Raw genomic sequence first — 24,296 nt, 5'->3', positions numbered from 1 at the left:
TTCGCGAATCACTTTAGTCAGTTTGGAGCATGAATCATTTGAGTCCGTTCGGGAGTTCGGAGCGGGTTCGCGAATCATTTGAGTCATTTCGGGGATCGCGAATCATTTAAGTCAGATCGGGAGTTCGGAGCATGAATCATTTGAGTCAGTTCGGGAGTTCGGAGCGGGTTCGCAAATCATTTGATTCAGTTCGGGAGTTCGGAGTGGGTTCGCGAATCATTTGAGTCAGTTTGGGAGTTCAAAGCGGGTTTGCGAATCATTTGAGTCAGTTCGGGAGTTCGGAGCTTAAATTTCATATGAAACCGGCATCAGACCGGTCTCCTCTCCGTCTTTCAGCGCGCTCTTCAATCCGCAGACCGGCGGACTAGCGTGAGCTCAAACAGAGACAGAGGACACAAGGTGTGTGTTTATCAATAGATTGTTAGAATGTCCGTATCTGTGCAGTTTTTTGTCATAAATACGGTTTACAAAAGGTCACGAAGAAGCAGTCGCTTTCTCATCTACTGTAAAGTTTTCGCTTGTCACCGCTCATCACACCACAGCCGTTTCCTCCAGCGACAATCTAGCCCTTAACACAACAAACACATACTTTAATTACACTTATTTAAATATACTTAATTTAATCATACGTACTTTATACATACACTACGGTGCAAAAGTCAGGCACGTTAGTATTTTCACTTAAAAGAATGGTGTTCGGCTATTTATATATTTTGCTGTAGTGTGTCAGTAGAAAATATCAGTTGTCAAACTGCTTGTGCATTCAAAATCGCACTAGATTATTATTAAAATTAATGGCAAACTGATATTTCCTACTGACTCACTGCAGCAAAAGATATAAATAACTGGCTTAAAACCCTTTTTTGGGGTGAAAATACTATTTTTTTTCTTTTCCATAAGACTTTTGCACAGTACTGTATTTTAAAAACGACATTGTAGCTACTTTATAAAGAATGAGCATACAGTAATTCACAGAACTGATTTAAGACAGTGACAGACAGCACTCATCTTAACTAAATATCAGAGTGAGTGACAGAGATACAGTAGAAATATTATGTGTGCTTTTGTATTAAATAATGACCCAGATTGTAAATGACATTTTTTAGCCTTAGATTAAGGGAGGCACATCTTTTTTTTTTTTTGTGGTTCTTTTTTTTTTTTAAGTATTGGTTTAGGCACCGTTTAGGCACCGGTACTATTATAAAAGTATCGAAAAGGCACTGGACCTTACTTAAAAGTTATTATTTCTCACTGGCTCATTTACCAAATGAGTACTTTCTCTTCTTCCTTCGCAAATTAAGCTATTGTAGGTAGTTCGGTAGCGAGACGTTTTAATAAATCATCGTTTGCGATTGATTACGCGATTGACAATGTTGTGATAAGTAGGCTATACCGACTTCGTAACTCGCTACCCCTCCCACACTGGACATAGCAGACGTATGTACCAAATACAAGAAGCTATCAATCAAGAAGGTATCAGGATTATGAGTTATCTTTCATTTTTAGTTTTGATTACTCACTTGGATTGATCATTCATTTTGACAGCACTATAAAGTTTATTGTATATAGACAACCTTAGAAGTGTAATTGTTACTAAGCCTGTACCACTGTTCTTGTCCATTGCCCTCGAGATTCCTGCGGCTAAGCTTGGATGTACATTTACATTCCATTAAAAGTTATTGATGACATGCCTCTGAAGTTTGACTTTTTGCACCATAACAATACTTACTGGCAACTAGTCATCATATCTCTAGTCCTTTAATGTATTTGCATTGTACTAAAATGCGTTCATTTTCAATGGTCATATATGCGGCTTGAAAGAGGTAGCCTATAGTGCATCCCAAATTTTTCAACATGAACATTTTAATATAACATTATAGTCATTATGGCCTTTAGAAAAATGTTTTTTTTTGAGGAGGTGGGGTAGTGCACAATAGGCCCCTGTGGCACGGCCCAAGCTTTTGTTCTTAATGGCATTTTTTCCCTTACATTACTTTTACTTTTATACTTTAAGTAGTTTTTTAAACCAGTAGCCTACTTTTACACTTTTACTTGAGTAAAAAGCTTGAGTTGATACTTCAACTTCTACAAAAGTCTTTTTAAACCCTAGTATCTATACTTCTACTTGAGTAATGAATGCCAATACTTTTGACACCACTGATCATTTGAGTCAGATCGGGAGTTCGGAGCGTGAATCATTTGAGTCAGATCGGGAGTTCGTAGCGGGCTCGCGAATCATTTGAGTCAGTCCGGGAGTTCGGAGCGCGAATCATTTGAGTCCGTTCGGGAGTTCGGAGCGGGCCGGGTTCGCGAATCATTTGAGTCAGTTTGGGGATCGCGAATCATTTGAATCAGTTAGGGAGTTCGGAGCTGGTTCGGAGCGGGTTCGCGAATCATTTGAGTCAGTTTGGGAGTTCGTAGCGGAATCGCGAATCATTTGAGTCAGTCCGGGAGTTCGGAGCGTGAATCATTTGAGTCAGATCGGGAGTTCGTAGCGGGTTCGCGAATCATTTGAGTCAGTTTGGGAGTTCGTAGCGGGATCGCGAATCATTTGAGTCAGTCCGGGAGTTCGGAGCGCGAATCATTTGAGTCCGTTCGGGAGTTCGGAGCGGGCCGGGTTCGCGAATCATTTGAGTCAGTTTGGGGATCGCGAATCATTTGAATCAGTTAGGGAGTTCGGAGCTGGTTCGGAGTGGGTTCGCGAATCATTTGAGTCAGTTTGGGCATCAGCGCCGGCGCTGTGGTGGGGCATTCGAGGGCCGTGCCCCCCCTAGCGGTTGTTGATGTCCCTCCTACAGGCCATGGCATGGCCAATATATATATATAATAAAAAGAATGGGAAAATGCATAATCTAAGTGCATCATGATCCTGGAACAACATTCCAATTAACAATCAGACTTGAGGGATAACATTTCAGGAAATATCTGTTTTAGGCTTACTATCAGGGTTAGGTGCTTCTACACCCTTGTTAATCAGCCATAATTTCCCCCTGATTAAAGGAATAAATTATGGGTAAGTTTAGGTTTAGGGCAGGGATTGGGTTAAGTCTGTATTTTTGGACAGTACTGTTGATCCAGGAACATGTCTTGGCAAAATTACAGCGACCCCCTCTAAAGCCATGTCACACAATGATTGACAGTCGCATTTCTGGGTCTTTTCTCAGACTTTTTTTTGTTTTGTTTACAAAGCCTAAATCAGTCACAGAGACAGGTATTAGCTCTGTAATTTATTGATTTATTTAGTTTAGTTTTTTCACTTATATCTGTCACACTTTTTTGTGTGTTATTAAAGAAATCTGTGCAAATGTGTCTTTTAATTCAGAACTAGAGCGTCTAGTGGTGCTTATCAGTTGATTTTTATTTGTAGACGAGTTACACATCACTTCTGTCTGAAGCTCATGTTCGTGACAGACTCACAAAGTGCAGTTCTGTGTTCAGACAGAAGGAGGCGCCAGGCACCGGTCACCGTTAATCACAGGGCAACAGACAATGCCCAAGACAATACCGAGCAGCACCGCCCACAGTCACATAGTCATATGAATATGGAAATTAGCCTGGAATTTAATCTGGCCTTATATTAAGTGAGTTATCGTGAAGCCTAGCCTGATAGTTGTGTTATTGCTTTATTAATACTCAGAGTCAGTTTGAAACCATAAAGAGTTTTTTTACATCCCTATCTAGATTTACAAGCATTTTTTTTATTTTAGTACCCTTGCTCCCTTACTCTTCTCTTTTTATCTAATTGTAGTGCTGTTTACAAGAAGGGTTAAAAAAAATATTATAAAGTATATTCGTTATTTAAAAATAATAATAATAATCATGCATTTCTTGCAACAGCAAAAATGTTTTTATTTATTTATATTGACATGCAACATCATAATTGGCTAATTGATGTGATTTGGGCTAATTAGTTATAAATTATAATTATAATTAGCAGGTGTCACAGGTTAATGAGAATCTTGGAAAAGCTTTCTTTAGTAAAGGATAAATTACTTATTTTATGTGAAAGCACAACATGAGCACGTTTTTATAATTATCTTAATGTATTGATAAATTTGTATGGTTACTGAGAGTGGGATTCTGGGTAAAAATTATCTTTTGTTTGATTCTCCCTTTTGAATCTAGTCAGAGCTTGAAGAAGCACTGTCTCTTTATCAGTGTTCATTTGAAGGTCACTGAGCTTTTCATTTTATACCTTCAGTGCTATCATCCTTCCCTGCGTGAGGCTCAGCTGCTGTATCAATCCATTGCAATACCCAAACTACATGTACTGTATATACGTCATACGTTCATGAGTCTGTCCAGCTCCGGCTGAGTGGGTTGTAAAAGTAACCAATGAATAAGATCTTGTTTTTCGCTCCATTAAGTTAAATAGGAAATGTGGTTCACTACATGATACAAATGTTTGCAGCAAAAAAAAAAAAAAAAAAAAATCTTAAAAATCATAATTTATTCATGGTGACTTATATTAATCACTATATTAGTTATATTAGTATAGTAGTCATTAGACTATATATATATATATATATATATATATATATATATATATATAGATATATATATATATATATATATATATATATATATATATATATATATATTAGTTGTACAGCTTAAGTTTAATTGAGTATATTTTAAAAGAAAAAAGTTTAAAAGAAACAATTCATTCTTCCATTTCAAAATTTAAACCTTCTCGGGAAAAGACTTATTTAATGTAAACAAGGATTAGTTTTTGGATCTTTTTAAGCAGAATTGAGACTTAAAATCTGTCCTGGCCACCATTACTTTATTACAAGAGTATTCTGCTGATCCAGGAACAATAATTTAAAAATAATAAAATTTCTACATTGAAATACATTTTTTAAACCTATACAAATATTAGAAATCGTAAATATATATAATTTTTGAATCATGTTGAAAATGTAATTAAAATGTGCACATTTAATTTAGCCTATTGTGGTGTCGCTCAGCAGGTACATGCTCATTTAATGGAGAATAACTTGTTTGAGCAATTTCAGTCTGTCAATCGTCCATATCATAGCACGGAAACAGCACTTATTAAAGTCACAAATGACTTGTTACTGGCTGTGGATTCTGGACTTTTATCAATACTCATTCTTCTTGATTTAACTGCAGCTTTTAACACTATCTCACATAGTATTTTGTTGGAGAGGTTGATTTCTATCAGAATCACTAGTATCCCCCTTGATTGTTTTAAATCATATTTATCTGGTCGGACTCAGTTCGTTCAGATAAAAAAATGTAAATCGAAGATATTTCAGATAACCAGTGGTGTGCCTCAAGGCTCAGTTTTGGGCCCTCTTTTGTTCATTATTTATTTATTGCCTCTAAGACAGATTTTCCATAAATTAAATATAAACTTTCTCTGTTACGCAGATGACACCCAGCTCAACTGTATATGTCTTTGAAGCCCAATTCAGTATTACCATATTCTTCCCTTTTACTATATCTTTCTGAAATGAAATCATGGTTTACATGCAAATTTGTCAAAGTTAATGATGAGAAGACTGAATTCTTAAGTACTTAATCAAAACTGCATAACCGTGGACGTTTTACACTTACTATTTACACTTACGGTCAGCACATTACTATCTGTGAAATATCAGTCGTCTTCTAGCACCACTTTTGCTAATGGTACTACTGTCCTTGTGCATGCATTAGTTACGTATTGAATTGATTACTGAAATTCTCTTCTCAGTGGTGTTTCACATAAACTTCAGATGGTTCAGAATTCAGTGGCTTGTATCATTACACGAACACAGATGAAAGAGCAAATTACTCCAGTTTTAAGGCACCTTCATTGGTTTCCATATGTATTCACCTACTCGATCTCTCAGGTCTTCTGCATCTTGTATCATCTTTACGTGTGACTATCATGGGAGGTAGAGCCTTTAGTTGTATTGTTCCGACTATTTGGAGTACTCTACCTCAGGACATACATAATAGTTTTAGTTTAGTGATTGGGTATTACTTTTTCTTCGTATTATTGTTATAGTGTTGTATTGTATTGTTTGTTTGTTTTTCTTCTGTTTTAATTATGTATTTTATAATTGTAGGGTGTCCTTGAGTGTCTTGAAAGGCGCCCATAAATAAAATGAATTATTATTACACTGAATTTACAGTCTTTCTAGTAATATTTTCTTTGTTACCATACATTATATATATCTATCTATATATATATATATATATATATATATATATATATATATATATATATATATATATATATATATATATATATATAGATATAGATATAGATATATATATATATATATATATATATATATAGATATATAGATATATAGATATATATATTAGTGGGTAATTCATATATCAGGTCTGCTTTTTACGTTTCCAAAGATGAACACAAGCATGTTGTTGTGAATCTGCTTGCGTGTTTTTTCATTTATATTTGTAAAAAAAAAACTATGCTGTCCTTCATGTTGCCGTGGCAACTTGAGGCGACATGATGCATTGTGTGGTGTGTACAAGAGAATGATGGAGAAAGAGGAGAAAGAGAGGCATGTGAGTCATAAAATACTGTGACCCTGAAACTTGAGCAGAAAAAAAGAAAAATCTGCCTACAGTAAGAACGAACGAAGGCTTTGGAGGGTCAAGAGCAAGCTGCAGTCAGAATGACCTAAAATACAAACAATGGCCATTGATGGTGTTCTGTTAACAAGCTGGTGAGTCACAGGGAAATGCAATCAAATTGCTGAAATGCCTGAAGTGTTTCAGTGTAATTTCTAAACGTGAGGAGGAGAGGCAGAATTTAATGATGTGAGAGCGGCGCGCTTGTGATTTGATCTTCAGCCGTCTTGTTTCAGCCTGAAACTATCACTGGCATTGAGTGGGCAGCAATTAAAGCTGTAAACTCTGGAGCTCGGCCCCCTGGTGTTTGAATTCAATTACATAGCTGTTTATTGAAAGACATGATATTTTCTCTGTCCATTCTCCAGCTTTGTGCTTTGGAGAAATCAATGGAATTGATTTCATTCTTCTGTCTCACATAAGACACAGTTATTTTACTTTTCACACTAAATCACAGAGAAAATAAACTATTTTCTTTGTAGAAGCTAAAAATCATAGTTCAGTCTTTCTTAAGCTAATCACAAATTGAGTCTTTTCTAATCTAGATATTTATTTATTCAGAGGACACCCATTTTAGCAACACTTGCACCAAATATCAAACTTTGAATGAGAAACATCATTAAATTTACTGCATTTACATATGAGACAAAATAAAATAATAATAATAATAATAATAATAAATCCACTGGCAAATTTATTTTTAAGATTTTTGCTAATGATTTGAAATTAAAATAATTTATTAAATAAACGACAAACTGAATGACGTTTTTAGAAATAATAACTAAATAAATAAAATAAATTGCATCAGATTTATAGAACATATATATAAAATGAATGGTTTGTTTTATACACTTTTTTATTTTATATAATTCTACAACTCCCATTTATCCAAATATGGATGATGACGACAACGACCATGGCTTTATGACTGATATGCAAAAGACAATTACCATGTTTATTTGTGAACATTTTTGAATATGAAGGAATTAATAAACCTTTAATTAACTTTAACATTCAAAGAACATTTGTTGTAACAGAAAGTGTAACGTTTTGTGTTACGTATTGTGATGGAACAACTAAAACAAAAACGAAGAAGCATATACTGAAGGACAAAGCAGTATATACTGGCATAAAGAAGCAGCCCCCTGATGACGTCAGGGTCTGTCCGTGCGTGCTTGCGTGCGGGTACATGCTGTACCGCACGTGCCACCTTTCCTCTCACGTGCAGACCCACGCAGCAGAGGACGGAGCACCGCGCAACAACTCACAACGATCGAGACGAAGTCTTTTCATAGGCTTAAAAAATGTTTGCTGAATTTAACCCGCATAAATGTTTAATTCAACGCAAATATGCCATTCATTCCCCCGCCCCTTTGGAGGTGTACAAGGGATCTCCCTAATTTGCATATTAACTACAGAATGATGCTGGGTGTGTTTACATTAACGTTTGCATTTAATGTACAGAAATGGAAATATATATATATATATATATATATATATATATATATATATATATATATATATATATATATATATATATATATATATATATATATAGGGGCTATATATATATATATAGAGAGAGAGAGAGAGAGAGAGAGAAATAGGAAACTGTAAAATGTGACAAACATTTGAATGCATTTATTTAACTTTATTTCTATCTTTTCATTTGACATTATTTTATTATTATTATTATTATTATTATTATTAAGTTATTATTATTATGTATTTTGTTTATTCTATTGTACTTCCTGGCTTGTACTTTTTTCAAATCAATAATAAATGTATTACCACTGATTTATAATATAAAAAGGGGCCCACAATTTAATGAACATTTTTCTTAACAAATGAAATACATAAAGTATAGTAGCATAAATCTAATGTAATTATAGTTAAAGAAAGAAATAAAAACTGTTACCAAAAAGTATAACAGGTAACAGTATTTGTTCTTAACACATCAAATACACTCAAATTTCAAATCTCTTTTAACTTTTTTGATTATAACCGACAACTAAGGAAAATCCAAAATTCTTAATGGAATTAGTGAAATAAACTTTTTGATGATATTCTAATTTTACGACCAGCACCTGTATGCCTGCTTTTGTGGTCAAGGGTCACACACATAGACAGTTAAAGGTCACACATAGGCTTGGGCGGAACGATTAACTTCTAACTAAATGTATACATTTTGGGGGGAAAGAATATGAAGAACAAAACACCTTAAATAGTATTGCTTTTGGTATTCGTATATTTTTAAGCACATTGTGCGAATAAATCGTTTAAATGGTGTTTAAACTAGGAAAATTGTTCGCATTTGTGACACGCCTCCCCCGTATTATGAATGAAATGGAACAGCCCGCTGATGCCACGCCCCCTCCCCGCTCGAGTTGATGTTGTTTATGTCAGTCAGAGACGTTTGATGGAGGAAGTGACAAAAAGACACAAACAAACCTGTCGAGTTTCCCCAAAAGTGACAACTCCCGCAGCTTTTCAGAGACGTTATGAAAAATAGGATTATTGCCCCGAAACATATGTTAACACAGGGGGTAATAAACTCATGGAGCTGCGCAACGGCACACAGGGGAGACTAGCGCGCCTCCGGCGGAGCTGCAAGCGAGCCAAGCCGCCCAGCGCACACATGAGGCGGGATGAAGGTAAAGTCCTGCGCCCGCTGCCTGTGGAGACCAACGAGGACGACGAGGAGCTCATGGAGGAGGAGGACTGTTTCTCCACGGGCTTCCTCAAGCGTGACAGTCTCCATCCCGCCGTGTTCCTGAAGACGCCCAGGTATAGCTTGATCCGGGAGGTTGGTCGCGGGAGCTACGGTGTGGTGTACGAGGCCGTCGCCCGCAGGTCCGGAGCCCGCGTGGCCGTGAAGAAGCTCCGCTGCGACGCGCCCGAGAAAGTGGAGCTGGCTCTGGCCGAGTTCTGGGCCCTGGCGAGCCTGGAGAAGAAGCACGAGAACGTGGTGCAGCTGGAGGAGTGCGTGCTGCAGAGAAACGGGATGGCACAGAAAATGAGCCACGGGAACAAACGAAACAAACAGTATTTGAGATTAGTTGAAACTTCACTCAAAGGTAAAGAACTGTAGAGCTGTTGCATGTTGTTGTCATAATATGAACTGATATATATATATTTTTTTGAGTGTCAACACAAGAAGTGGATGGTTTAGTGTTGTAGCACATATGCATTTTGAGGTGCATAAAAGCAATGCAACTTTGCAAGCATGACAAATTGCAATTTTAATGTAATACATGCTTGTACTGGGCATCTTTAATGCATGTCACTATACATCAGAGATGCTCACAAGTCTCTGAGCTAGAGTCCAAGTCAAGTCTCAAGTCTCTGAGCTAGAGTCCAAGTCAAGTCTCAAGTCTCTGAGCTAGAGTCCAAGTCAAGTCTCAAGTCTCTGAGCTAGAGTCCAAGTCAAGTCTCAAGTCTCTTTATTATATTAAGTCTCTGGTTATAATAAATGTTGCATCACGTACAGCGACCCATCCAAGCTGCTTAGAACACTGCATATCTATATATAAGGAATTCAAAGCATGTAATATGTTATTATGACAACTCTATTTATTAGCATACAATATCAACTTTGATTTTGGTATATAATCAGTGTAAACAGGCTATTGCAACATGACAAAAACACCAAGAATGCTTTACTTTTAAGTTAATATCTGTATTTTGCATTTATGGATTCAGTAATGGCCTTCTGTCTGTCCTGGCTGTATAGCTGCACACCTCTTGTCTGGCTTAAGAATGAACAAAACTACGCTGACTTATGTTATTCATACAATACCTACTCACAAATAAACATCAAAAACAAAGCCGGCTGCAATGAATTACTGTGCAAAACAGCTTTTACTACAAACACTTCCACACAAGAACATTGTTATCACACAAGAGCATGTTGATAGAGAACCAAAAATATTTAAAGTAGATAAAATTAGAATAAATAAAATGGAAATGTCTACATACTATTACTACTGTAAACTTTGCAAATAGGACATCAGCCCCTTCAAGTCAATGAACAATAACAAAGTGGGCTGCAATGAATATCTGTGCAAAACGTCATGGCTTCGCTCCTACCCAATGACAGAGGCACGCAGGTTTTTTTCCACTGGAATACTCCCGTGAAGGATGCGTGCACAACTAACAACTAATATCATCACGCTATAAAGGGTTGGCCTGCGCTGGGTGCGCCCCTCCCCCTATAACTGTTCTGTCTCGCGGAGGAGCTCATTTGTGTGCATCTGTGTGAAACACGCGCTCTGAAAAACGCATAGGAAAAAAGAGCGACAGAAAGAACGGCTCCCCTCCAGCCGTGACTCGGCTCCCATCGTTCATGTTTATGAGCCGTTCAAAAGAATCGGTTCGTTCGCGAACGTCACAACTCTAACAGCGAGCTCATCTGACGTTTACTAAAAATTAACATTGTTCACGAGTCCCGGAGCTCGAGTCCGAGTCGAGTCTGAAGTCTTTCGAGGACGAGTCTGAAGTCGAGTCTGAAGTCACTGTTTGTGCGACTTAAGTCGCACTCGAGTCCGAGTCTCAAACTCGAGTCCCCATCTCTGCTATACATAGGAAGAGAAGGCATTCTGTGCGTGAGGGAACATCATGTTCTAGCACCCATCATGCATTAACCCCTTCTCTCCCATATAGGCCAATATCACTTCTGTTAATATGCTTTAGTCTTTGTGAGCAGTTTTCAAAGTTTGAGTCTCTTTTTCCAGTAGATTAAATAATATTGTCATCTATGGGCATGCTGTCAAAATCAGATTGAAGTCTACTGTCACTGAGCAGAATGCAAGTAGTTTTTGAAGAAATTTACTAGATAAAGGTTAATTTTTAAGTAATTGCAGTCTCAAAAGTTCAGTTTGAGGTGTTTTAGTGCATAACTTAAAAAATCTAATTGGAAATATACATTTTTATTAGTTGTTGAAATTGTATTATTTTGTATTTTAGTAGGCCTGGAAATCATATTATTATTATTATTTATTAATTTTTTCTTCTGATATTTCCATGCACGTGAACCCTGAATATAGTTTTGACATGAATTATTTACACATCCTGCAGTCAGTCATCTGTACTCCATAAAAAATGGATTTAAATGGGATTTGTGAATATATGTATTCACACAAAAGGAAATGAGACACATAATGTGTATAATTCTTGAAACGGGACGTTGGTGTTTTGTGATTTGGTGTGTTGAGGTTGCGTGTTTGTGGTGTCGTGCGAGTGCTATATTTGTGGTTGGCCTCAGCAGTAGCAGGATCTATTTTGTGCTGACTGCCTGTTATGTAAGTGTCACCATTTACTGGCCTCGTCCACAATGGAAAAACTAATCCAGACGCGACAGGCTTGTTTAGGAGTTATTTGAATGTATTTTTCTAGCTCATTTGGCTAATAAACACATTTATGGATCACAGTTTAATTTATCACAAGAATTATTTTTTTTTTATTGCCAGTCAAAGCTCTTTGACCTTAAGTATTTCTAGTAGATTTATTAATATACTGTCATTGTGCAGTTGATACAGATTACAGGATCAAGATTTATTTTAAAATCATTGCACCATAACAAAATCTGAGTCGTTGAATGCTGTAGATTGGTGCATTTACTCTGCAATATAAATTCCAAAATTTTTTCATGAATTTTAAAGTTTTTATGGGTATTACAGAGCAGTCATTCTGCATTTGTGACCTGCATAGGTCAGTTTTGCCAGTAAGCATATCTCCATGCATTTCCCTAACCCTTGTTTCCTGAAGCTAAGCGATGTTGGTTATCACAGAACACAGACAGATTATCAGGGTTTACTCTCATACGGGGCTCTTTGGAAAGCCTCCAAACATGCCGCTCAGCTAACGTCTGATCGGTGTTTTGCTAGCCTGTCTGCGTTAGCTAAATCAACAATGAAGTTCTAAGGCTCGGAGTATGAACAGTAAAGCTGCTGTAGTTTGAACAGGACTGGGATTAATCAAACACAACCATGTCAGTTTGTTAACGAGCCAGAAACAGCAGCTTATCAGTTAGAAACCAGCGACATTCAATAAAGAGCCGTTTCGTCTGACTCAGCACAAATAACTCAATGAAGCACATGAGGAGATTTAGGAGTGGGTTTGATCTGCCATCAGTGGTTTACTCTAACCTCAAACAAATGATAATTTTAACCAGGGTTATTAAAGTTGAATAATAAAGCCATACAAAAAAATTAAATAATAATAATAATAATAATTGCTTGAAAGAAACTACAATTAAAAATATAAATGTATATATAATAAAATAACTAACCTACTTGCCAAGGCAACTAACATACTTGCCAAGGAAATAAAAAGGAATAAAAAATTACGCAGACATTTAACAAATAAAACGAATAAAGATATAAACAAAACACACAATAAAATTAATAAATCTTTAACCAAAATTAAAAAAGAATAGGACGAATATAAAAAAACTAATAATAACTAATAATACTAATAACTAATAATAAAATAGTTAAATATGAAAATAAAAATTAATCTAAAATATACTTAGTACTATAGTACCTCAGTGATATTAAAATAAAAAAATCTATCAAAATGTATCAATTGGATTGGATATTACACTGATTTCTGAAGGATCATGTGACACTGAAGACTGGAGGAATGATGCTGAAAATACAGATTTGATCGCAGGAATAAATTACATTTTACAATATATTGTAATGGAACAAAGTTATTTCAAATTGTTATATTATTTCACAATATAACTGATTTAACTGCATTTTTAGTCAAATAATTGCAGCCTTGGTGAGCAGAAGAGTCGCTAACTGTATTCTATTATCTTTCCAGGTGAGCGTATCTTGGGTTACCCAGAGGAACCGTGTTATCTTTGGTTTGTTATGGAGTTCTGCGACGGCGGCGACCTCAACCAGTACATCCTCTCACGGCGGCCTGATCCACGGACCAACCGTAGTTTCATGAAGCAGATGACCAGCGCTGTGGCCTTCCTCCATAAGAACAACATCGTCCACCGGGACCTCAAACCAGACAACATTCTCATCTCGCAGAAATCCGGCGATCCGGTCATCAAGGTCGCCGACTTCGGCCTCAGCAAGGTTTGCGCGGCACTCAGCTGCATGGAGAGCGAAGGCGACAACCAGGTGAACAAAAACATGGTGAACATTAACAAATTCTGGCTGTCGTCAGCATGCGGCTCCGACTTCTACATGGCTCCGGAGGTGTGGGAGGGACACTACACTGCCAAAGCGGACATTTTTGCTCTCGGCATCATCATTTGGGCCATGATCGAGCGGATCACGTTCATCGACGCCGAGTCCAAGCGAGAGCTCCTCGGCACATACGTCCGCCAGGGGACCGAGATCGTCCCGGTGGGTGAAGCCCTGCTAGAGAACCCAAAGATGGTCCTGAACATCCCACAGAAGACGCGGAGCATCATGTCTGAAGGCGTCAGGCGGCTTCTGCAGGACATGTTGGCGGTCAACCCGCAGGACCGGCCCGACGCGTCTCAGTTGGAGGTTAGAATGGACCAAGTCACATGGGCGGCGTAAGCCAAACCCATTGGATGAAGAAAGCGAGCATGCACATTTTTCAGGTGGGTTGCAAGTAAAATTTTAGATGCTGTGTTCACCATTTTTGTTCACCTCAGACCAAAAGTCAAGAGTGCAGTTTAAATCCCATTATGAATTAAAACGAGACCTCTTGGGTTGTTGAAATGTATTAAAGGCACAATATGTAAGTTTTCGCCAGTAGAGGTCGCATTTTCAAAACAATAACAGAGGCGAAGCTCGATGACGCAATGATGGCGCATGTAACGATGAGAGATGTTATTTTCACCAAATAATTTTCACAGATGATATTTGCCTACCGGAAGCTCTCTCCAATTTGGAAATGCAACGCAGATATTAATTCTAGTTTTATTTCTGTGTTTGTCCTAATGCCTTCTTGCTTAAATTTTTTGTAATTTTCTGTACTTTCCAAAGTGTAGTTGTGTTCCATGATAACGTAAATGCACCACAGTGGCGTTCTGCATGCAGTATAACTGACACTTCCGCATTTCTCCATGTGAGTTGTAGTAACCGAGGATAGCACAGATTTTGCGTCATTGATAGTTGATAATGACCAGGGATGTGTCATTATTTAAAACTGAAATTTCTCTGGATTTCCAAATCGTTGGGAGCTTTTAAGATAACAAGTACACAACTGAATGAAAAATATTACACTGTCCAAGTGGTTATTGGATATTTTATTGCAAAAATCTTATAGACATTTTTCCTGAACACAAAATTCATGTCTGACTCTTAACTGGAAGGATGCTTTGCATTTCCGTCTCCAGTGTTTCTAGTCAAATTAGCATATATAGGGCCCTATGAATTAAATCCATTTTTATTTTTTTATTTTTTATTTTTTTGGATTCTGTTTTTTTTCTGGTTTAATTAAATTGAATTAATCAAAAAGCATCTATTAATTAATTAAAATCTGAAAACTTATACATTTTCTCATAAATTTATTAAAGGTTTAACAAAAATTACATGTTTAGGGCCCTATGAAATGTTTTATATTTTCTTCACCATATGTTTTATTGTTACCTAATTTTGTGTTTTGCCTAGGGCTTGCAAGACTAGTTGAGTCTTGAATTTTAGTATTACACTATTGCGTGTAGCTGTTACTTTCTATGACTTTATCTATGTTGCATATAAAATCAAAAAATGTAATGTAATAATTAGGAACCAGAATACCTTATTCGGAATGGCACAGATAATGGCATCAAAAACGAATAATGGATAAGGAATAATTCTGCCTGAATATTTGACTGAGGCTGGCACAGTCTGGTGTTTGCTAGATAAGTTGAGCCAGGGGATCAGTGCAATATTACACACAAACCTCTAAAGTCACGCAATGGAGTGTGATGTGAATGAATTTAAACTTTGTGAATGAAAAGAGCGCAAATCAGGCACCCTCTCCATGCATCTCTCAGAAATCGAAGCTTGGCAAGAGTAATATAACCTATTATAATACTCCGATTTATTTATTTTTTCTGGAGACAATCATGAATCGTGATAAAAACCAAAATATTCAATGTCTACTAGAGTAATGCACTGTTTTGTAGAGGGGATCACATAGTGGATTACATAAAGTAAACAACTGTCTTTGACTTTAGAATGATGGCAGCAGCATTTATAAAAAAAAATTTACACAGAGATTGGTATGTCTGTTAGTAAACTTTAGCGATCTTTTTGGCATTATATTCCAATTGTGATGGTTCAAAAATGGGGGAAAAGCACTTTTTTTCTTTTTCTTTTTAAGTTTTCATGGCTGTAACTCACATAGTACTACAGATATCTTAATATCCTTTTAGATTTTGTCTTTTAACAAACTTTTATTTTGGTATCCTTATTTTTAAGGTCCTGTATGGTTCATTCCCTGAGATATTGGGATATCAATATGGCTCCATAATTTAACAAACCTAACCAATTGTTAAATTGTACACATTTTCATTGGTCAAAAACCAAATGTTGGTCACTTCGCACACCGCTGATACTTATTGTGTTTTAAAAAAAGACCATCTGAAGACCACATAATGTTGAAAATAGGTCTACAAAATATGTCATATCTTCAGCACCCTATTGGCAGCCTTTGGAGTACATAAGTGTTAAAGTACTCAATGTACCAAATTGGTTTTAATCCAAGCTAGAGTTCTTCAACTATTGAAGAACTCCTCATCGTTTCTGGTGCAAACCCATGTATTTGGCCTCGGGGGCAGCATGTACCCATCGCTCAACTCACAGGCCTGTTTAGTTTTCTGACGCCACACCCTGAGCTCCACGAATGATCTGATTAACAAGATCCGACACCGTTTTAGCAGCAGAATGCAGTCTGCCAGAGGCGATAGCGTCAGAGTTTAATACGCCACATACTCCCAACCAGGTGCTGCATGTTTTGGGTTTATTGCAATCTTTTATGGGTTTTGCATTGGATGGGATTCAACTGGAAAGGCCACAGGAAATGAAATGCATTTTAGAAGCCCTCTTTAGCATTTGTGTTCAAATCATACTGAGGCTCTGTTTGTGTGGTTTTAATTCAAATAATGCAAATATGATGTGTAAAATGATGTCAGTTATTCATAATAGTTAATTTCACAATGTTTATGTTTGTTATTTTATTAAATTAATTAATATTAAAATATTTATGTGTTTGTTTGGAATCATGTTGGAATCTTATACTAAATAATCAGTCACAAAATCAGTAAAATTGGCTAAATCTCCAATGTTTATTTATTTTTAGTAATAATTATAACTGTATGTTTGTCCTCTTTTGTGCATTTTAATAAAATTAAATATTTTATTAATCAAAATGTATTGTCCATATCAAGATTTCCTAAAATATGTATATTCTTATATGTAATATTTAAATATTTATAATAAAATAAACCAAAATATATGACATTATTCTGGCAAGTAATTAAAGGCTTTAATTTAATGAACATCTTAAAGTCTTAATAAAGTCCAATTTTAAACGCTAAACCAGGTGCTTCACGTTTTGGGTATAAGAAGTGATTTTTATGCAACTTCAGTAATACAGGAATGGCGTTCCAGCAGAGTTTATTGCATTCTTTTAAGGATTTTGCATTGGATGCGATTCAACTGAAGAGGCCAGAGGAAATGAAATGCATTTTAGAAGCGGCTTTATAGCACAATTTTAATCAAAACTCGTTGTGTTGGTGTCCCGAGGCGAGAGCATACTAAAACAATGACTCGCTCAGTCTAGCACGCATCTCCAGTGAAATACAGTGACGCCGGCTTATTTGGTGTCAGATGGGTTGAGCGTCGTGTGCACGGGCCGTATGGATGTGACTCATGCGTCATTCGTTCAGAAAGCTTATAGAGCGGTTATGCAACTCCCTGCTTTCTCTCCCGAACGGCCTGAATGGAGGCAGCCATCCGTCAAAACAAGCTGGTCTGGCTGTTCGTCTCACGGGGGGGTGTTTTAGGGGGTATTTTTGTGTATTTACACCCCGAGCGCTTTCCGTTCCCTTAGACTTTTATCCTGGGACGAGGAGATGATTGCAGCTGTGCACAGAAGCCCTCCCTGACCCCACACAGCAGAGGTGTCTCTGCTCACGTTCAGAACATTTTGTTCTTTGCCTTCCAGCCAGTTGCTCCTGTGTATACTGCGTCTGTATTACTGAGTACACCACTCACATCAACCATCACTAATGTGCTGGATCCTTCAAATATACTAATATAACATAAACATTCGCAGTAATCATAGATTGCTTATTTTTGTATAAAATAATCTCACGTTCAGTCATTTACACCACAGGAATGAAAATACATATTATGTGTGAGAGTATGTAGATTATATTCTTCCTTCAATAATAATGTTTCCTAATTTCCTAGCTTTCATTTTAGTACTTTTAGTTATGTATATATATATATATATTATTGTTATTTTTAATATTAGATTTTATTTAACTACTACCACTAATAATAATAATAATCAATTTTATTATTTTTAATATCTAATTTTATTATTTTTCATAAGAACTATAAAAAAAATCACACTATCGATAATTAACATGTGTCATAATAATTGTTATTTGTCATTTTATTGTTTATTATCTTGTTTATTTGTTTTTTTCTATTTAACGTTACTGGTTTTGATACTTAATGTTTTAAAATATTTAATAAAGTGCAATTTACCAATTTAATTATTTAATATATGAAAACCAACAAATAATCTCAAAATAAATAAATAAAAAATAAAGTATTAAAAAGTATTATAAAAAATGCTTGTATTAATATTTTTTTAAATTACTTATTTACTTTTTAATGTTTTATAATATTCAATAAAGTGTAATTTACCTATTTAATTATTTAATATTCAATTTGTTTAATACACTATTGTTCCTTTTTTATTAATGTATTTTAACTTATGGTTGTTATTATTATTATTGAATTTTATTATATGGTTTATTTATATTTAAACTCATTATTTGTAATAATACTAACACATATTTGCTGGGTTTGTTATTTTTATTGTAAGATATAGCACATTTGCTGAATCAGTTATATCTGAATCATAACTACCATATTTTTCCCTTTCTGTTTAATTTATTTAAATGTAAGACTGTCAAACGATGAAACTCTTTAATAAGTTAAATCATATGCCGAATAATCTGATTAATCAAGAAAAGTCATTATTGTGGCAAGTAAATCATTAAATGGATAAAGCGGTTTTAGAAGTCTAAATATTGTAGATAAAGTCAATAAAGACAAATTAATGTTCGACTGTCGTTTGATTAGACAGGAACTAATGCATTTAACAGAGCATTTGTCTCTTTTCAGAACTCATGTCTTGTTAAATTTAATCCAAAAGCAACATTGTTTGTTTGCGTTGTGGAGATTCAGGCTCCTTTGGGGAAGCTGGGGCTGGTTCAGGAGTGTTTTTCACGATTGTCGGGGAGGAGTGAGGGTTTATAGGCTGTTATGCAAGCATGAAAACATGCTGTTTTTTCATTTATTTAGCACACTTTTTAATCGGGCTGCTTGTTTTCTTATTCTTCTTAAAATGATGCGAAAAGGCTGCTTTTTTTCTAAGTCTTCAGATTAAGTTCATGTATAAAATATTTTCAAACTATTAAATCAAAAGCCTAATATAAGATGTGAAACTGAAGTCCTTTTTACACTCTAAAACTTTTTTTTTTTCCAAAGTCAATTAGAACAAAGTACATTTTACAAAAAAGTAAAATAAAATATTTCAGTCTTTCTGATTGTTTAATTTAATGTTACTTTCTGTTTCTTTAATTAATTGTTATTAAAAATAATAAGTATTAATTGAATTATTATTATTATACATTTTACAAAAAAATAAAATAAAATATTTCAGTCTTTCTGATTGTTTGATTTAATGTTACTTTCTGTTTCTTTAATTAATTGTGATTAAAAAAAATAAGTATTAATTGAATTATTATTATTTTAATTACTTATAGCAGATGTTGTTTTTAAAATTGGTTAAGAACTATTATGGGACTATTATAACATTAATTCGTATGAATAATGTTTCATAATTTTATAAAAACATTTATTCATGCATGCATTTTTTTATAATGCTTTTTAATATGTAATTTTTTATTTGTGAGTTCACTTATTTGTTAGTTTTGTATTTACCCAATTAGTTTATGTAGTCCTTTTGTGAAAAATCTCTCTGTAAAGTACATCTGATCAGGTCAAACTCAGAAAAACAATTGGACAGACGGCATTATCGGATTGTGTACAGCCATAGCTGGCCGGAGATGAAATCGGATCTGATGCAGAAACAGCTTGGATGACACCATGTTGCATCAGTAAATCATCTCGTGGCCAGCTGTCCGACACATGGACCTGCGATTACAAGCCAGCCGTGTAGTCTGTGATTATAGTGCGCCGTATCAATCAGAAGTATCATAGTCTCCATGCATCAGGTTCGTTCAGTGGCGAGGAAAAACAAGTTTTCATGTGATGTTTGGAAGGAAGCCCACATGTAGTTACACAACCACAGCTACTGTGGAGGCATCCTGCTGACTCCGACCACATCTGTCAACACCTGCATGTTACTGTGTTGAGCTCAGATATCAGCTGCTAACCCGTCATGCACTGGATTATTGGGTTTTCAGAAAGAAGTTATCCATGATGCTTGCTAAATATAACCATTGCTTACTTATTTTTAAAGTTCAAGTTTGTCTTGCATGCAGTCGCTCATGTCTTTTAAAGTATGCTTGAGCGTGGACGACAGAAATAATGGGAGTTATGAGATATAAAAGTCATAATTATGACATAAAATATATGACAGATTAGTGTTAATAAATATGACCTTACAGTAAAAATTTGGATTTAAAAGGTAAAATTTAAAAATTAAAAAGTCAGGTCAAAATTATGAGTACTACCAAGTAATTTAAGTCATAATTATGACTAAAATCCGCAATTATGATATATGAACGTATAAAATAAGAAGCCAAAATGATGAAATACTAAGAAATAACAATGGCCTAAAAAGTAGAAATTATTACATAAAAGGTTACAATTATGGGATAAGTATTAAAAGTCATGATTATGACACAAATGGGTGAAATAATGAGATACTAGATGATAAATACAACTTAAAAATTTAAACTTAAAAGGTGAAATTATGATATGAATAAAAATGATGAGATTATAAGAAATAATTAAACCTAAAAAGTAATAGTTATGACATTAAAAGCCAAAATAATTAGATACTATGTAATAATTGTGGCCTAAAAAGTAGAAATTATGACTTAAAAAGTTGCAATGCAATTATGATTAATGAGATAAAAGGCCATATAAGTTTGACTTAAAATGTCAAATATATGAAATATCAAATAAAAATGACTTTTGAAATGAAACATTTTGAATTCAAGGGAAAAATTTTAACATAAATCAAAATTGAGATGCTAAGTAATAATTAAATCATAAAAAGTATCATTCATAATTAAAACAAGTAGCAATTATGAGGTACAGAAGTCATAATTATGACATATAAATCAAGATTATGAGATACGAAGCAATAATTGTGTTTAAAACTTATAAAAATTATGAGATTAACTTATCATAATTATGGATAAGGAATAATTACAACCTAAAAAGTACAAATTATGGCATACAAATTTAAAATGATGAGCTAGAAAATCAACTATGAGATATAAAAATGCATAATTATGAGATAAAAAGATGTAATTATGAGATACTTGATAATATTTGCAGACAATTTGGCACATTTATTAGATAATTATGACATAACAACCCTCTACGAACATCTTGGTAATTGAATCGCGATTGGCTAGTACATTTTTTAGATTACACCTTAAAAAGTCATAATTATGACAAAAAGTCCTAATTTCAGCTTTTTACTTTCATAAATTAGACTTTTTGTGTTAGAATTATGACTTGGGATGCCATAATTAAATTTGTCCACCATAATTTCATTCACCAAATCAGGATTTTGTGTGGTATTTGGTGAAAATGAGAGTACGGTTGAGTAACCGTTTTGTTTTGCTCTCTCTACAGGTTTGCCCAGCGATGGAAATGAAAAAGGGACAATGGATCCTTGAACTGAATTTCATTTCGTGACCGCTTCCAAAAAGCAGAAGTGAAATCAAATGACTTAATATTTCTATTTAAAACCCTCACAAGGAAATGCTATGCAGTCTTCTTTATTAACACGCTCGTTTTCTACTCCGGATCCTCATGCAAGTCTTCCAAACTGACCATGTGTTTCCTGCTCGGATCTCACCAGCAATGTTTCCACGTTCCTCTCGTTCTCTGCTGTGACTGTGCTGATGTTTCAGACCAGGTTTATACACACACACACACACACACACACATTGCACTATGTCCTCAAACAGATATATCCCGTCTGCACCTCTGTGAAATCCAGACAGTACAGATGTAAATAGTTAGATGTTTGTGGTGAATGCTCTAAAATATTCACAGGACGACAGAGAAGGAAGTAATAATAAAACTCACAAACATGAAGACACACTGTGAATGATATAATGTGAATGACTGGGTTGGTAGTGACCCGTCTCTCCTGTAGCTGGAAATACACCTGACCCGAACAACAGCACCTCTTTAAACAAAAACTCCCCCTTTGTGCCTTATTTTAACATTTTTAGAAAGTGTTGGATTGGTTCTCTTTTTTTTTTTTTTTTTTTTTTTTGCATTTGCATTTGCATTTGCATTTGCTAAATAAATGCTAAATATATATATGATCCATTAATGCGGTTACAAGTTTTGTCAAGTAACTTCTTTTTCTTTAATCCAATTCCTTCTATTGTAGCCACTTCATCTAGATCTAGAACAAAAGCAGACTATTATTTGTACTAATGCCATTGAACAGGAGATTGTTTGATTTTCTATGCAGACTCGACTTTGTGTCAATAATTAGACGAGGGATCAAATGAGTTTTGTTGTTGTTAACCTTGGTTTTCATCTGACTTCACATTGTTGTAGCAAAATGTCTGATTTCCTTTTGGCTCTTCACATCAAAAAAGCTTTAAGACAGGCGTCACATTCACATTGTCTGGAATGTTTCGGTTCCGTTAGAATGGAACAGTTTGAAATGTTTGAATTGTAGCGCCCCGCATCACGTGATTCCAAACGGAATGTCACTCTAACTGGATTTCTCTTAACCTCAACACACTACTTTACAGCTGTGCCAGATATCAGATCTTTGTTTAAAAGAAAAAAGGCTTTAAATTGAAAGATGCATGTTACTTGTACTCCTGAGCACATTCACGGTTGAAAGAACAGTTTTCAAGCCATCCAAGATGTGGATGATTGTTTCTTTGTCAGAAATTGGAGAAATGGATATAGATCTTCTATATAGCGATAGATCTTCTGCAGTGGATGGGTGCCGTCAGACTAGAGCGATGTGGATTAGCGTTATATGTGGATTATTGTGATGTTTTTATCAGCTGTTTGGACTCTCATTCTGACGGCACCCATTCACTGCAGAGGATCCAGTGGGGAGCAAGTGATGCAATGCTACATTTCTCCAAATCTGATGAAGAAACAAACTCATGTACTGTACATCTTGAAGGGAATGAGAAAGTGAAGATTTTTAAGGTGAACATAAAAGGTCACAATAAGAAGCCGGTCGCATTTTTTTTTTCCTGTGAACTGGACATTTGTACCAGCCAGTGAGAATTCGTTTTTTTCGTCTGTCAGTGTTTTAGTTTACATTCTTAGTGTTTCTACCTCACTTTCCCTCACTATCGTCGTGTGTCGCATCTTTTCAGTGGCAGTACTTTTATCCATAGCATCTCAAACAGACATTTCACTGTTTATGTTGTTTTTTGGATGAACGAGTTGCAGAACCAGAGCTTTTATAGTAAAACTAAAATATCTTTGCATTTATCGCACATGATCTCTTTATTGATGGATATAGTTCCTCCTCTTCAGTGTTTCAGAGGCTTTCTTCAGGTTTCTTCACTTACAGGGAACTAGTTCTAGTTGTTCTTTTATCGAGACAAGTTGATATTTTTCCAAGGACGTTGGAGGTCTGAAGTTGTTAGGATCAGACTTTTAGTGTAACTCACCTTGAAATACCAAAAAAACCTCATGGACTCGTCAGTAACGTCATGTTTCTTGTCCCTCAGGTGTTCACTGAAAAAGGTTTGCGGGTCAAACAAACACGACGACTATTTAACGATACTAACCTAACCAGAGATACGCACACTGACTAATCACTACAGACACGCAAACCAAACTCTTCTCTTTCTAGTTGTTTTCTTTCTGTCCGAGTTTCACTGATTATTTTGAGATTACAGAAGTTTTATATTGTGCAAATGTCTTCTTGTGGTTAATATTGAACTGGGTTTGGTTGATGATGCTATGAGCCATTTGATGTTTTTACAAAGCAGTCTTTTTAAATTGTGTGTAGTCTCTTGTTTTGTTGAAATAAAGAAATCGGAGAAAATAATTGTGTCTTGCTTGATGTGTATTATGAGGTTTTGCTTTGTCACAGTTATGCCTTTTTATCGTATAATTACTGTCATAATTTGACTTTATTTCTACTGTAATCAGACTTATCTGACAATTATGACATTTGTTATAATTTCTACATTTTATGCTGTAATTATGACTTTTTATGATCTTATTTCTATTTGTCATTATTACGATTTTTAATCC

At 35.2% G+C, this 24,296-nt stretch overlaps 1 protein-coding gene across 1 annotated transcript; it reads left to right on the top strand.

Moving 5' to 3' along the window:
* Positions 1-8,975: 8,975 nt before the first annotated feature.
* On the top strand, positions 8,976-24,087 carry LOC113041316 (serine/threonine-protein kinase 35-like). Its single transcript, XM_026199784.1, has 3 exons — positions 8,976-9,689; positions 13,441-14,203; positions 21,672-24,087. Exons 1-2 carry the CDS (start codon positions 9,170-9,172, stop codon positions 14,157-14,159), a joined length of 1,239 nt encoding a protein of 412 aa, XP_026055569.1. The 5' UTR covers positions 8,976-9,169; the 3' UTR covers positions 14,160-14,203; positions 21,672-24,087.
* The last annotated feature ends 209 nt before the right edge of the window (positions 24,088-24,296 follow it).

Source organism: Carassius auratus, chromosome 23 (assembly GCF_003368295.1).
Source record: "Carassius auratus strain Wakin chromosome 23, ASM336829v1, whole genome shotgun sequence".
In the NCBI taxonomy this organism is placed as follows: domain Eukaryota; kingdom Metazoa; phylum Chordata; class Actinopteri; order Cypriniformes; family Cyprinidae; genus Carassius; species Carassius auratus.
Note: the sequence above shows the minus strand (reverse complement) of the source record. Positions and strands in the feature narration are given on the sequence as shown.

Coding starts and splice junctions, on each gene's coding strand:
- LOC113041316 (XM_026199784.1), top strand. CDS start 9,170: ATGGAGCTGCGCAACGGCACACAGGGGAGACTAGCGCGCCTCCGGCGG. Junction 9,690..13,440: donor AGTTGAAACTTCACTCAAAG/GTAAAGAACTGT, acceptor TTATCTTTCCAG/GTGAGCGTATCTTGGGTTAC.